At 46.6% G+C, this 14960-nt stretch overlaps 1 protein-coding gene across 1 annotated transcript in view; it reads right to left on the bottom strand.

Moving 5' to 3' along the window:
• ETNK1 (ethanolamine kinase 1) overlaps positions 1–14592 on the bottom strand; it is a 70934-nt gene extending 56342 nt beyond the window's left edge. Inside the window, exon 1 of the mRNA XM_068277985.1 lies at positions 14138–14592. Coding sequence (XP_068134086.1) covers positions 14138–14287 — 150 coding nt within the window. The 5' untranslated portion in view covers positions 14288–14592. The remainder of the gene's footprint in view (positions 1–14137) is intronic.
• Positions 14593–14960: the final 368 nt, after the last annotated feature.

Raw genomic sequence — 14960 nt, 5'->3', positions numbered from 1 at the left:
CGTGTCTGTATTCCTCTTCATGATCGAGAGCAGCCAGGAAATGCAGGTGTCACATAGGCCCCAACCCTGTGCAGGGAAATGCAGGAGTCACATAGGCCCCAACCCTGTGCAGGGAAATGCAGGAGTCACATAGGCCCCAACCCTGTGCAGGGAAATGCAGGAGTCACATAGGCCCCAACCCTGTGCAGGGAAATGCAGGAGTCACATAGGCCCCAACCCTGTGCAGGGAAATGCAGGAGTCACATAGGCCCCAACCCTGTGCAGGGAAATGCAGGAGTCACATAGGCCCCAACCCTGTGCAGGGAAATGCAGGTGTCACATAGGCCCCAACCCTGTGCAGGGAAATGCAGGTGTCACATAGGCCCCAACCCTGTGCAAAGGAATTTCAGAGGTCACAAACAGGGCTGTGGAATCGGGAAAATAAATCATCTGACTCCTCAGTTTCTGCAACCTCCGACTCAGACTTCAGGTACCCAAAATTGCTCTGACTCCTTGACTCTGACTCCACAGCCCTGGTCATTAAGGCCCTAACCCTGTGCAAAGGAACTGCAGGGGTCACATAGGCCCCAGAAGGAGAATACTAATCAAAATTTTGGGTTGAAATTTCATCAGTTACATCTCCAATCAAGCAAGGTCCAAAGAGGAACTTTTGGCTTTGGAAGGGATGGGTTCCATTTGTACAGTGCTATTTTCAGATTAGCTGCCGCATGCTCTGCCTTGGCAGCAGAAATGAGCAGTTAAGATATCTCCTGAGAAGCTCATACCAAAATGGCAATGCTTAATACGCTAGACAGGCAGTTTTAACCCATTCATATGCAGCACACAAATACAGCTCAAACAAGGGAACTAATAACTTTCCTCAGCTTAAGCCCATCCTTGCCAAGTTCCACATACCTTAAAAAGATTGTTTTACTAATGTGGCGTGTTATTTAGCCTTACTGGCCAAAGGTACAGAATCTGCGGTCCGTTTCATCGCAGCTGCCAGCTAGTTGCTCAAAAAGCTAAAAAGGGCTAGATCTACCTCTGTCCTACCGGGAGGGCATTTATCGTCAGAGATCCACAGAAGGGCTAACATGTGGAAGGTGAATTTCTCTTGGGACAGAGCTGTGGCTGTGTAAACCGTGCGTATGAAGAACTTGCCCATAGCCTTTGTTTGCTGCAGAGTTCCTGAGTTCAAGGGCACTTTAAGTAGGAGCAGAATTATCTTACAAGTGCCTTTACTGAGTAAAGTCCTGAGGGGAAAATGTAGAGGTCAGAAAAGAAAAATCCACTTCAGCCTTCTCTCTAACTACTATTGTGTTTAGGATGCATCATAGGCCCGAAAATAGTGTCTACAGTGGCCCTGCACTAGTGCCTACCTGTAGTGAACAGGGCTGTGGAGTCGGTACAAAAAAATCATCTGACTCCAACTCCTCAGTTTATGAAACCACCGACTCAAACTCGGACTCCAGGAACCCAAAATGGTACCTGGAGTAGGAGGAATCTCTGTAGTGGCTGGATAGTGTAATGGTTAAGGGCTCTGCCTCTGACATGGGAGACCAGGGTTCGAATCTCGGCTCTGTCTGTTCAGTAAGCCAGCACCTATTCAGTAGGAGACCTTGGGCAAGTCTCCCTAACACTGCTACTGCCTATAGAGCGCGTCCTAGTGGCTGCAGCACTTCCGCTTTGAGTCCGCCAGGAGAAAAGCGCGATATAAATGTTCTGTGTTTGTTAGTGAGAAATTCGCTGATTCAATCAGTGAATTTCTCACTACGGTGTGTGAAATCTGCCCACACATAAGAAGTCCTTTTGCTGTCCACACAGCATGGGTTGTAAGGTTGTGCAGAGGATAAGAAGCCTATAACGCTGAATAGAGGAACTCTTCCGTCACCCCTCAGCTCTGCACTGTCCCAGCAGTATGCAAGATCTGATAAACTGATGGATGTCCCCCCTCCCCAGAACCCTATAAGTCTGGAAATGCCAGGATAAACCAGCGGCTTTTCAGTCTGGATTTGAAAAACTCCAGGAAAGGAGCTGTCTATACTGGGTGTGGTAGGGAGTTCTGAAGGTTAGGGGCAGCATGACAAAGCTCTGGCTCCGAAGGTTTTGAGGTGCACTCTGGGAGTTCACTTCAGGCAAAGGGGGGGGGGGGGGTGTTAGCTTCAGAGATAATATATGCTGTATGAATTGAATGTGTGTATACTAGTGGCTAGCTGCATTCACTATTCCACAATTATTCTACAAAGCTTTAGATTAGAATTAGCACACAATTTGCATCTGCTTTGCATTCAGGGCGTGCATTTAGTCCAGAGGGGCTTTGCATTACCATTGTAGGTTTGCAAACGGATGAGCGCTGTCACCAGTCTGTATGTATGTTTTATCAAATGTGTATACCATTTGTCTGATTAGCTGCACTGGAAATGTTGTGTTTTTATCGCTAGATTAGCTTTAGGTCTTCCCCAGGGGGGTCCGTCACAGCAGTGGGGAAGTCTAGTAGGCATAATTTGTGCACATATCTCTGAAGCCAACACCCCCCTTTGCCTGAAGTGAAGCTAGGTGTGTATTTTAGTCCAGCAGTTATTGGAGCTCTGCACATTATGGCAGATAATTCATTCAGGTATGTATTTACCCCTCACTGAAGTCATGTTCCCCCACTTTTGTGCATGCAATGAGTGTTGGTGTGTATTTTAGTCCAGTAGTCATTGGAGCTCTGCACATCTTATGCTATTAAACCATTCAGGTATGAGTTTTTGAAAGCGCTGCCATTCCTTTTGCTACCTGGGGCTTCCACCTGCCCCTGGAGATGTCCTGTCCCCGCGCCGTCTCTGAACGAACCTTCGCTCCCCTGCAAAAAGCCAGGCTTTCAGCGCATGTGCAGGACGGCGACAGGAGCGCGATTGAGGGACGTGCAGGCACACTGGCCTGGCGATTAGCCGGTCGCCAAAACATGAAACTGGCTGGCTGCGGGGGAGCAGAAGTTCGTTCAGAGACGGCGCAGGCACAGGACGTCTGGAGGGCTGCTGGAAGCCCCAAGTAAAACCTTTACCACTCCTTTAAGGTTCACTTTAAGCGCTGTGCTTTCGGCAACACATTGCAGCCCTTGCATCAGCTCGGTTACTTCCGATGCACCGCGATGGACTGCAAGAAGTGTGAAAGTCTCCATAAAAAAAAAAAAAAAAAAAAAAACACTTTCATTACTTTTGCCGTTGCTTGCTGTAAAAGAAGGTAACGCAACACAGATTTAACCTGCAAGTGTAAAAGGGGCCTCAAAGTGAAACAGCAAAGACTAGAAGAGAGCCCCAATTCTAATAGGAAGGAGCAATCCAGTCAAAAGAAAAAAAAAATTAATGACCAACAGTCCAGCAACCTAAGAGCCAGAACAGTGGAAAAAGCTTACCCAGAGTCAAGATGAGGAGGATGCCAAGGTGGCCAACACTGGATTGGCTCTTAGATTGCTGGGCTGTTGGGCATTACTCAAAAGTAGTTAAAGGCTCTTTATAAATAAAAATAAAAAAACCCCAAGCATAAAAATAATTTAAAAACAATCGCAAATCATAGACCGCTGTTAAGTCGCCCCTGTTCATCAAGCTGCAGCTTTTCACTAGAGTTCCCCTCTAACCACTTAACGACCAGCTAACGCCCATAGGCGTCAGCAGGTCTTAAGTGGGTTACCATGGAAACTTTCCATGTCAGTTCACGGAGGGCGTCTCCGTGAACAGCTGGAGAGCCGCCGATCGCGGCTCGCCGGCAAAATGTAAACACGCGGGGAAGAAATCCCCGCTGTTTACATCATACGGCGCTGCTGCGCAGCAGCGCCGTAAGGCAGATCGGCGATCCCCGGCCTCTGATTGGCCGGGGATCGCCGGCATCTGATAGGCGGAAGCCTACCCTTCAATGCGCAAGACGGAATTCAGTCCTGCGCATTACGTAGGTAGAGGGAGGTAAGGAGCGTGAGGGCGGAAATGGCTGCGGAGGGGGGCTTTGAGGAGCCCCCCCCCCCCCCGCAAAACGCAGATGCCCGGCGGCGATCAGAGCCCCCCCCCGGCAGGACCTCCCCCTAGTAGAAAAAAAGGGGGGAGGGGGGAGTCTGGTCGCCCTGGCTTCAAAGTGATCTGTGCTGTGGGCTGGAGAGCCCACACAGCACAGATCGGATCAGCATAGGCTGGTCCTTAAGTGGTTAAAGGTGTTCTTTACAACACGACAAACACTACACAATGTCACCTTTGGATGAACCAGCCCTGGTCCCTAATGTGGCAATAATAAATACTCAAAAATAGAAGTTGGAAAGGCCGATGGCATAAGATGATCGTAGTGTGAGATAAGTGCCAGAGAAGGCTGTGCGGAATGCAGACGCTGGTGCTTGCAGAGCGATGACTCAGTCCTTGGGGTAGAAGCCAAGGCTCCAGTATGAAAAAAATGAAATGAGAATGAATGGAGAAAGGAAAGCAGTGCAGGGATGACACGCCCCGTTCTCTCCAGAACTCACTGGATGTCTATCAGGAGGAAAGTACAGACTGTAGATCTGAGTGGACCCTGCACTGGCCACAACCTCTTACCACACTCCTTACAACCCAGAGCCACACCTTTGTTGTCATCATGTGGGGTGTGCATGTGTCACTTGTGATACCGCAGCTGACGCACCCGGGATGAATGACTACAATCTCACACTTTGCTCTCTGTTGTGAAATCAGCATAGCACATGCTTATTGCTCCTAAGGAAGGGCAGTACAGCAGTTTTCGATAAAGCCAATTTAAAAAAAAAAAAAAAAAAAGTTTTTTAACCACCCAAGAAGCACAAGCTTTCTGTTGGTGGGCTCTGATCCCTGCCGACGTTTTTATTTTATTTGTCTATTTATTTTAAATAAAATTGTCTTTTTTTTAATATTCCCTCCTCCCACCAGACAATCACAACGATCGGCTGTCATAGGCATTAGCCTATGAGCGCTGATCGCTCGTGCCTCCCCAGGGGACAGCAGAGTGACACGGCTGTCCCCAGTACAGCGGTGCCTTACATCGCAGCGCTGTACATTTTTTCGCCGTCTGACAGTCTCCTAGCGGTGATCGCCGCTGGGAGACTGATGACGGAGCGAGCATCAGCGCACGCGATCTCCCGTAAAACATGCCCCCAGGACTTTACACCAACTGGCGTTGAGCGGTCCTGGGGCTGCCGTCGCGTTCACGCCAATTGGCGTGGAGCGGTCGGCAAAAGGTTAAACTGGTAAAATGAGATTTTACTGCAACACACTGAGGGCACAGGGCGACAGTGGAAATCTATTAACCCTTCGCACTCTAACATGCAAATGTTCAAACAAATGCATTCACAGATTCACTCATCCAGGCACAACTGTTATCCCTACAGCTAAGTTAAAAGCCGGGGTTTTAGTTCACAGAAGAATGCATTCTTATGCTTAGTCACCTATACTGCGCAGAAGTACCCAGGTAAACATAGGTGTCCTAACTCTGGCCCTGTAACATGCATAGAGGTGACAGTGGGGGGACACTGGAGGCACAGAGGAAGAACAGAGGACAGAGATGGAAGTGTCTTGACTTATGGACAGATTCGGGTTAAGAACAAACCTAAAGTCCCTATCTCGTTCAATAACCTAGGACTACCTCTATACACAAGAGCATTCCCTTCTACCTCTACAGAAAGGGCTGTTACAAAAATTATATGGGGAGCAAATAGCAAAACATTTTTTTTTCCATGCGTAACTCTTCTCTTCATTCTGGACTACAGACCTCAGTTTGGAGAAGTCCCAAAATAAAAATGAACTGGATGCTTGGGCTAACATAACCATTGCCTAAAGAGACCCTCCATAAGATACTAGGCAGTGACTAATAGCATGTTTGGGCCAGTGAAAGCTGAGGAGTTTGGGACCATATAAGAGTGATAATGAAGAGACATGTAACATGAGAAACGTCTCAATCCCTACATTGAGCCAACCAGTGACCCCCCCCCCCCCCCCCCCCCCCCTTTCCCCATTGCAAGAATTAAGAATCCTAGCCTCTAAATTACATTTTTTATAGTAGAGCAGCATAACTTTCACAGATCGCTTATTAGAGGTCACAAAATGACTAGCTGAAAATACTTCTAAGTGCAGGGAACATATTAACAGTTTGAAATTTGTCTGTACGGTAGAACAAGCATTTAGGATAGGTTCACAGTGATCAGTTGCATAACGAATGCATTAAAATGATTGTGAACTGCAATGGAGACTGGACATTGACTTCAATACAAAGCCTGCATGCAACAAGTTAAAATAATGTTATCAGTTACAATGCAGTACTGTGAACAGGCCCATAGAATTGTATGGGCAGCGAGTTGACAAGTAGAATTATTCTGCAACGCAATTGACCACTGTGAGCAGGGCCTGAAACAAAACTAATATTGACCTTAGACAGGCAACATTTGACCCATTGGAAGGTGTGTACACATGCACAATTTGTCGCTGGCAGGTTGTGGGGTTTGATCCCTCAGGCCACAGTTCGAGTCTGTGATCTCTACAGGCAATAGAATAAAATATCTACAAAAAAATGTGAGCGGTGCACTGGCTTCTGTGAGATACTGTATGAACGTTTGCTCAACAAAAGGGTGCATGATGCATTCTACAGAAACTTGAATTAGAGGGGCTGAACCAAAACTGTGCATGGGGCGAACCAGTTTGGGGAGCTGATGGTCAACTGACAATCATTAGCACCTGAATCGATTATGTCCATGTAGTTCCAGTTCAGCCCCCCACTTATTCCAGTTCCTGTAGGACAAGGAGAAGGGAAATGGAATCATCTGAAAAATGTAAAAGCTTTAGTCTAGTAACTAAACATTTATATAGTGATATGTAGGTGATAGTTAAGTATCTGTACTTGCCAAAGTGGGTTACTGGAGAAATTGAACTTTACATATTGGAACGCAAATCAACTGAGTATAAAACGGAGCCTGCCATTTTTACCTGACAAATTATTTTTAAAAGTCTACTTGATTGTGTACTGGTTAAAGAGGAACTCCAGGGAAAATAATGTAATAAAAAAATAAATAAAAAGTGCTTTACTTTTACAATAATTAAGTATAAAGGATTTAGTCAGTGTTTGCCCATTGTAAAAGCTTTCCTCTCTCTGATTTACATTCTGACATTTATCACATGGTGACATTTTTACTGCTGGCAGGTGATGTCAGTGGAAAGAGATGCTGCTTGCTTTTTTGCCAGTTGGAAACAGCTGTTAACAGCTATTTCCCACAATGCAATGAGGTTCACAGACAGGAAACTGTCAGGACCATGGCATCACACTGTGGGAGGGGTTTCACCACAATATTAGCCATACAGAGCGCCCTGATGATCCATTTGAGAAAAGGAAAAGATTTCTCATGGGAAAGGGGGTATCAGTTACTGATTGGGATGAAGTTCAATTCTTGCTTACGGTTTCTCTTAAAGGGCTCTGCCTCTGACACAGGAGACCAGGGTTTCGAATCTCGGCTCTTCTTGTTCAGTAAGCCAGCACAAATTAAGTAAGGAGACCTTGGGCAAGACTCCCTAACACTGCTACTGCCTATAGAGCCTAGTGGCTGCAGCTCTGGCTCTTTGAGTCCGCCAGGAGAAAAGGGCAATCTAAATGTTGTGTCTTTGCTTTTCCTGTAAAAATTACTGGAGGTTTGTACCTTGTTTAGTAAATAAATTAAATAAAAGTCCAATATGGCATAGCTACAAGCTTTTACGGGTGTGTCTTCTCAAAATCGGCACGATGATTCAAGTTGGCAGTGATGAAATGCCTAGCATGTTGTGTGCTTTCAGTGGATATAGAATAAATATTCAGTAATTGATATATATTTAGACTGCCTGTATCGATTTCATGTGCCAATGCGCCACAGCCCTGGTAAGCAGTATCGACACACCCGGGTGCATGTGATGAGCGGGGAAATAGAAAATAAGTAGCAGTTACCTGGGGGTGGTGGGTAGTGCCAGGTGGGGTGGTCCAGTGTAAATACCAGTAAATGACAGCCTGGAATCTTCCACGGCAGAGGCTATTATTATGGTCTATTTATAAAGCGCCAACATATTAGGCAGAATTGTGCAATAAATAATAGGGGCACAATAGAAAAACATGCATATACAAACTGTACATCCATGGCACAGAAAGTGATGTTCTTCCCAGTCTGGTGGAGTAAAGCCATAGCTGGGTGGTCAAAGAGTATGTGTAGCCAGTAGAGGACTGGGCCCCGTTAAAGCCACATACACAGGTAAGAGGATTATTGCCCACAGGGGTTAGTACTTGATCCTTCAGGTATTTCAGGGAAGAGTGCTGTACACGTGTCGCTAGCCGGCAGGCTAGTGATACATTCTGTTGCTATAGGGGTAGAGGGAAAACAGCTTTGCAGTGGCTAAGAACCTTAATGAAAAGCAAAACAGAGGTCAATTATCCACAGATACACCCACATCCCGGATTTCACCTCCACAGATGAGGAGAGTAACAACCGTGCAAATATCTGCCGGATGTCACTACGTGCCACCAACTGAGAGGAAAATGGTAACCTATGGACTGTATACCCCTTATACTGCCTACTTTACCCCCTTCCCCCATTGACAGCATATCCTAGCAGGGCTGTGGAGTCGGAGTCGAGGAGTCGGAGTCAGGGCAATTTTGGGCACCCGGAGTCGGAGTTGGAGTCGTGGTTTCATAAACTGAAGAGTCGGAGTCGGGTGATTTTTGTACAAAATCCACACCCCTGTTAAATATTAAACTAAGGAGTCGGAGTCTAGGAGTCGGAGCCATTTTGGTTACCCGGAGTTGGAGTCGGAGTCGTGGTTTCATAAACTGAGGAGTCGGAGTCTGAAGATTTTTGTACCGACTCCACAGCCCTGTATCCTAGCCCTGCATACTGTCTCCTATGTCCTCCACACCCCTATGAATTGTATACCCAAACCCCCTATTGTGATGTGGCTGATAAGTGGCACTATATTAGGTAAAATTATGTAGTTACTTGGTTAGTAGTAGGTACCTACCATAAAGAGGTAGGTTAATGTGTAGGTACTTGGGGCGATAAGTACACAGAATAGTGGCCGTTAGGTAGGTCCTTGTATGTAAGCAGGTACTTAGGTTGTGATAGAAAGTGATAGGTAGTTAACTGGGTTGTGGTGGTTTGTACAGAGTGAGGATAGGTAGGTAAGTAGAAGGGAACATATGTGAGGAAAATAGGTAAGCAGAGGTAGACTGTAAATCAGTATGTATTTTGGATACTGGGTAAATATATGCGTTCAAGTAGATAGTTATTAAGAGGCTGTGGTGAAATCTTAGATAAGTAATTAAAATGAGCATTGCATTCAACTTTCTTTATCAGGAACGGGAATTAGTGGGGCTGAACAGGAACTCTGCCTCCAGTCAGGGCCGGTTCAAAATGCAACTTTTCAAATCACCCGCGATATGAAAAGCGCTGTGTTAATTTAACCCTATAAGAGCTGGTTCACACTTGGCGATTCTTCAGTGCTTTGCTGATCGCCAGCGAGACTCCGATTGAAAGAATGTGCAAAAATCCCAGTCCTTCAAAAAAAATTGCTCTGAAAATCGCAATCACTAATGCTGGGAATACACCATACTATTTTCTGTTCGATTTTTCTGTTATCCTGGGAATACACGGCTCGATACTGAGTCATTTACAGTGTTCTCCCCAGGCTCTGTTCTCCACCCGGCTGTCACCGGCTCACCTCCTCCTATGCTGTAAGCAGAGTTGCGCACAGAAGCACTGCATTCTCTCAACCCCACCCAGCTACTTTTTCATGCCACCAGGCTACTATTTCATGCCACCCAGCTGGAAAAAAAATTCTGGGGAGAACACTGCATTTAGATGGCTCGATTGATAATTTCCAACACGTCCCATCTCCCGCCGGATCGTTTCGCCGCTCGATTCTGCATTGAGGACAATGGAAAAAGATAAGAAAAACGAGCGAAAGATAAAGAGAGACTCGCCTGCAGAATCGAGCAGCAAAATCGAGCCATGTATGCCCAGCATTTGATTATTTTCTGTAGAGACTGGTCATTATCTCTGGTGCATTGTTGGTTATCTGGTTATCCTGGTGAGTAGAACAATGCCTAATTGCTAGGCAGATAGATGGTTAGATAGATAATTTCCAGCATGTTGGAAATTATCTATCTGGCAGGTAAATCTAACAGAAAAAAATTGTATGGTGTATTCCCAGCATAAGATTTGGAAAGTTTATGATAAACAAACAGCTTTCCCAATTAATCACAGGTGAGAATGGGCTGAAAATGTATCTTTAAGTACACATGAAAAGAGAGGTAAATGGTGACTGCTATATTTATCTCTTTTTAAACAATACCAGTTAGCTGGCAGTCCTGATGATCTCTTTGGCTGCAGTAGCGTCTTAATCACACACCTGAAACAAGCATGTGGCAAATTCAGTCAGACTTCAGCCACAAAAAGCTGATCTCCATGCTTGTCCAGGGTCTCTGGTTCAGTGTCTGAATAACACCAGGAACAAGCATGCAGCTAATCTTGTCAGATCTGACAATAATGTCAGAAACACCTGATCTGCTGCATGCTTGTTCAGGGACTATGGCTAAAAGTATTAGAGGCAGAGGATCAGCAGGATAGCCAGGCAATTTGTATTGTTTAAAGGATACCCGAGGTGACATGTGACATGATGCGATAGACAAGTGCATGTACATTGCTTAGCACACAAATAACCAGACTGTGTTCCTATTTTTCTTTCTCTGCCTGAAAGAGTTAAATATAAGGTATGCAAGTGGCTGACTCAAACAGGAAGTGATTACAGTGTGGCCCTTACCGATAAGAAATTTCAACTATAAAACACTTTCCTAGCAGAAAATGGCTTCTGAGAGCAGGAAAGAGAAAAATGGTCAATAGTTCATAGATTTTAGCTAGCTCTGGCATACTTCATTGAATGTGTCATTGAGCAAAATCAATAAAAACAAACAGTTAAAACTTAAAAAGTAGATTTAAACATAAACTAAAAACTGTGGAATATCTTAAAAAGTATTTTTTTTAGGAGAAGGAAGATAGATACAATTGTTTATTTTCATTCATTTATTTTTGCCTCGGGTGTCCTTTAATGACAGCTGACCAATCAAGCTGACAGTTCTCATCAATTATTACTAGTCTGAACTTGTGCAAACTTCCATTTCAGAATGAAGGAATAGTGATCCTGAATGAGAAGCAAAGCAATCTAAGCTAATGCAAACTTTTACTCAACTTGAAAATGGACCAATCAAATTGGTCCATTTTCAAGCAGAATTGATTTTGCATCAACTCAGAATTCTTCTTGTCTCATTGAGAATCCCTTCAGGAGAATTAGGTGTGGTGGTTGGTAAGTAGGTACATATAGACAAGCAGGTTACCTGGTCGGTGATGACAAATAGGTTGGAATGTGCAGTTACCTGGGGATGATAGTTGTGACAGGTATGTACAGACCAGGGTGGGGACAGATGGGTACATACTCACGGGGAGGTACAGATATGGTTGGTAGTAACTTTCACACAGGTGGTTGTGACAAATGGCACCTGGGGGATCATGGAAGGCAGGTGCTGGTGGCAGATGAGAGGGTACCAAACAGATTGCGTTTGACAGAGCAGTAGGTACCAATCTGGGCATTGGTGACACAGGTACAAACTGATCTGGATGAAGGTGACAGGAACACAAGTATAACAGAAAGCTACTAATCTGGGCATTGTTGGCAGACACGTAGGTACCAGTCTCAGCATTGGTGATACACAAGTGGGTACCAATCTGGTACTTGGTGACATACAAGTAGGCACAGATCTGAGTGCTGGTGTTAGTGAAAAATAAGAACTGATCTGGGCAATGTTAACAGGCAAATAGGTACCAATCTGAATGTTTGTCACCGTTACCTTATCTGTCACTGAGAACCAGGTACATATCTGGATGTTGGTGACAGACAGCTAGATACAGTGACAGTTAGGAAGAGATCTTTGATAATGGTGACAGACAGATACAGTGACAGGTAAGGTGACAGTTAGGGTCCTTCCACACTGAATCAGTTGCTGTCTGTTTTCCCTATAGGTCAGGTCACATAATATGTGATTTAACGGATCAGTTAAAAAGCATAATTTGTTTCCAGCTTATGATGTGAAAGAGGCCCGAGATACAGATTTGAGTGTTTCTGACATACAGTGACATCATCCTGTGAATGTCTGTGTCTATTTGTGGATTTTTGCAATAAAGTTCTGCGGCTTTTTATAAACTCATCTGAAGTCTGTGGATCCTTGTTGTACATACAGTGACAGTTAGGAAGAGATCTGGGTGCTGGTGACAAACAGGTAGGTATGGTGACAGTTAAACTACACACACTAGATTGAACTTAGCTGAGGCAGCAGATACAGACTTCCTCAGGAGAGAATCTAGCATGTGTACTGGAGCCCTACAAATGTTGCCTGAAGATACGACATGCGGGATCTTTAGTGATGCCCAAGAGCATTGTTCTCCCATTCATCCTGCCCAATGGAAACCACTCTGTAATGCGCCACACATCAGCCCCCCCCCCTTCATAGCAGCAGAATGCATCGCTTGCCTGGAGGCTAGCAATGTGTCTTACAGCATTGGCCCCCAAACTGTCCCCGGGGGATTGAGTCCCAATTACTGACAGGCAACAGTCCTCATCTGTGTGAATGGGGCTTCAGATAGAGAACTGGGTGTTTTGTGTGACAAACGGGTACATACAGTGACAAGGAAGTACAGAACTGGGAGCTGGTGACAGACAGGTGGGAACAGAACTATGTGGCGGTTACAGACAGGTATGTTCAGGGACAGTTGTTTCAAATGTAGGCGTTGATGACAGATAGGTAAGCACAAATCTGGATGCTGGTGATAGGTAGATATAGGTGTTTGAGTGTGACAGATAAAGTAGCTACATAACTTGGTGTTGGTAAATGAGAAAGAGGTGCAGTTATAGTTGGGGCAGATATAAGTGTTGGTGACAGGAAGGTATAGTGGCAGTTGGGACAGATCTAGGCGTTGGTGACAGCCAGGTAGGTACAGCGACAGTTGGGGCAGATCTAGGGTGCTGCTTAATGGCAGGCAGGTACAGATCTGGCTGCTGGCGACAGGCAGGTACAGATCTGGCTGCTGGCGACAGGCAGGTACAGATCTGGCTGCTGGCGACAGGCAGGTACAGATCTGGCTGCTGGCGACAGGCAGGTACAGATCTGGCTGCTGGCGACAGGCAGGTACAGATCTGGCTGCTGGCGACAGGCAGGTACAGATCTGGCTGCTGGCGACAGGCAGGCACAGATCTGGCGACAGGCAATTAAGCACAGAGACAGATGCAGATTTGGCTGCTGGTGATAGGTAGGTACGGATCTGGCTGCTGGTGGCAGGTAAGTACAGATCTATGTGTTGGTGACAGGTAGGTACAGATGTGGCTGCTGGTGGCAGGTAGGTAAGCACAGTGACAGATGCAGATCTGGCTGCTGGTGACAGGTAAGTACATATCTTGGTGCTGGTGACAGGCAGGTAAGCACAATGACAGATGTAAGTGTAGATGTGGCTGCTGGTGACAGGTAAGTACAGATCTATGTGTTGGTGACAGGTAGGTACAGATGTGGCTGCTGGTGGCAGGTAGCTAAGCACAGTGACAGATGCAGATTTGGCTGCTGGTGACAGGTAAGCACATATGTCGGTGCTGGTGACAGGCAGGTAAGCACACAGTGACAGGTAAGCACATATCTTGGTGCTGGTGATAGGTAAGCACATATCTCGGTGCTAGTGACAGGTAAGCACATATCTTGGTGCTGGTGACAGGTAAGAACGATGACAGATGTAGGTGTAGATTTGGCTGCTGCTGGTGACAGGTAAGCACATATCTCAGTGCTGGTGACAGGCAGGTAAGCACAAATCTTGGTTCTGGTGACAGATGCAGATTTGGCTGCTGGTGACAGGTAAGCACATATATTGGTGCTGGTGACAGGCAGCTAAGCACAGTGACAGATGCAGATCTGGCTGCTGGTGACAGGTAAGCACATATATTGGTGCTGGTGACAGGCAGGTAAGCACAGTGACAGATGCAAATCTGGCTGCTGGTGACAGGTAAGCACATATCTTGGTGCTGGTGACAGGCAGGTAAGCACAGTGACAGATGCAGATCTGGGTGTTGCTGACTTACAGCTAGATACAGACCTGGGTTGTGATGTCCTCAGGCTTCCAGTGCGGCCGTAGCTCCCGCAGCAGCTGCATGGCGCCCTCCCGGTAGCCGCTCTCTTCCAGCACAGTGACCTCCAGCCTCGGCACCTCCGGGGATCCCGCCGGAAGGTGGATGTAATTCGCCATAACGGGAGGACGGGGACAACACCCGCCTAGCACAGCCCGTCCGATCCGCCCGCACAGCACACCGCCCGTCCTGAGGGAGCAGCAGCAGAAGGAGCGCCGTGTGAGGAGATGTAGCCGGGGATGTGACGAGCACACAGTGCGGTATCTCTATGCAGCGCTCGGCCTGTCTGTCAGCTTCACCTCCAGCGCTTCTCTCCCTACCGGCTTCTGCTTCAACTCTGAGCTCCGCAGCCCCTCCGTCAGGATGGAAAATTCCACCAGCCGCGGCCACACCCCCCACAGTGACACTCCAGTGTCGCCTGATCCCTGACGTCACCGCCCCGACAGGGGGAGGAGCCCCACTGCGTCGCACCACGTGACCGCGCGCCGTCTCCCTAGTAACGGCATCTCCTGTCATTTTGCGCAGAGTTTCCCCTCCCCCAGCACTGTCACGGTATATCCTGGAACATCACTTATTTCTAGTCCTGCTCATGTTCTCAGGCTACTTGCACATTAACCCAGGGGCGTAGCAATAGCGGTTGCAGAGGTTGCGACCACATCAGGGCCCCTGGGCCAGAGGGGCCCTGGAGCCGCAGTGTTGCCAACCTCAGAAATACATTTTTACTGACAAAGCACAAAACATTTACTGACCGAACACCTTTTTTACTGACATCTACTATTATTGAAATTAAAT

This window comes from Hyperolius riggenbachi, chromosome 3 (genome assembly GCF_040937935.1).
Source record: "Hyperolius riggenbachi isolate aHypRig1 chromosome 3, aHypRig1.pri, whole genome shotgun sequence".
NCBI classification, from domain to species: Eukaryota; Metazoa; Chordata; class Amphibia; order Anura; family Hyperoliidae; genus Hyperolius; species Hyperolius riggenbachi.
The sequence above is the reverse complement of the archived record's forward strand: the minus strand, read 5'-3'. Positions and strand labels throughout refer to the sequence as shown.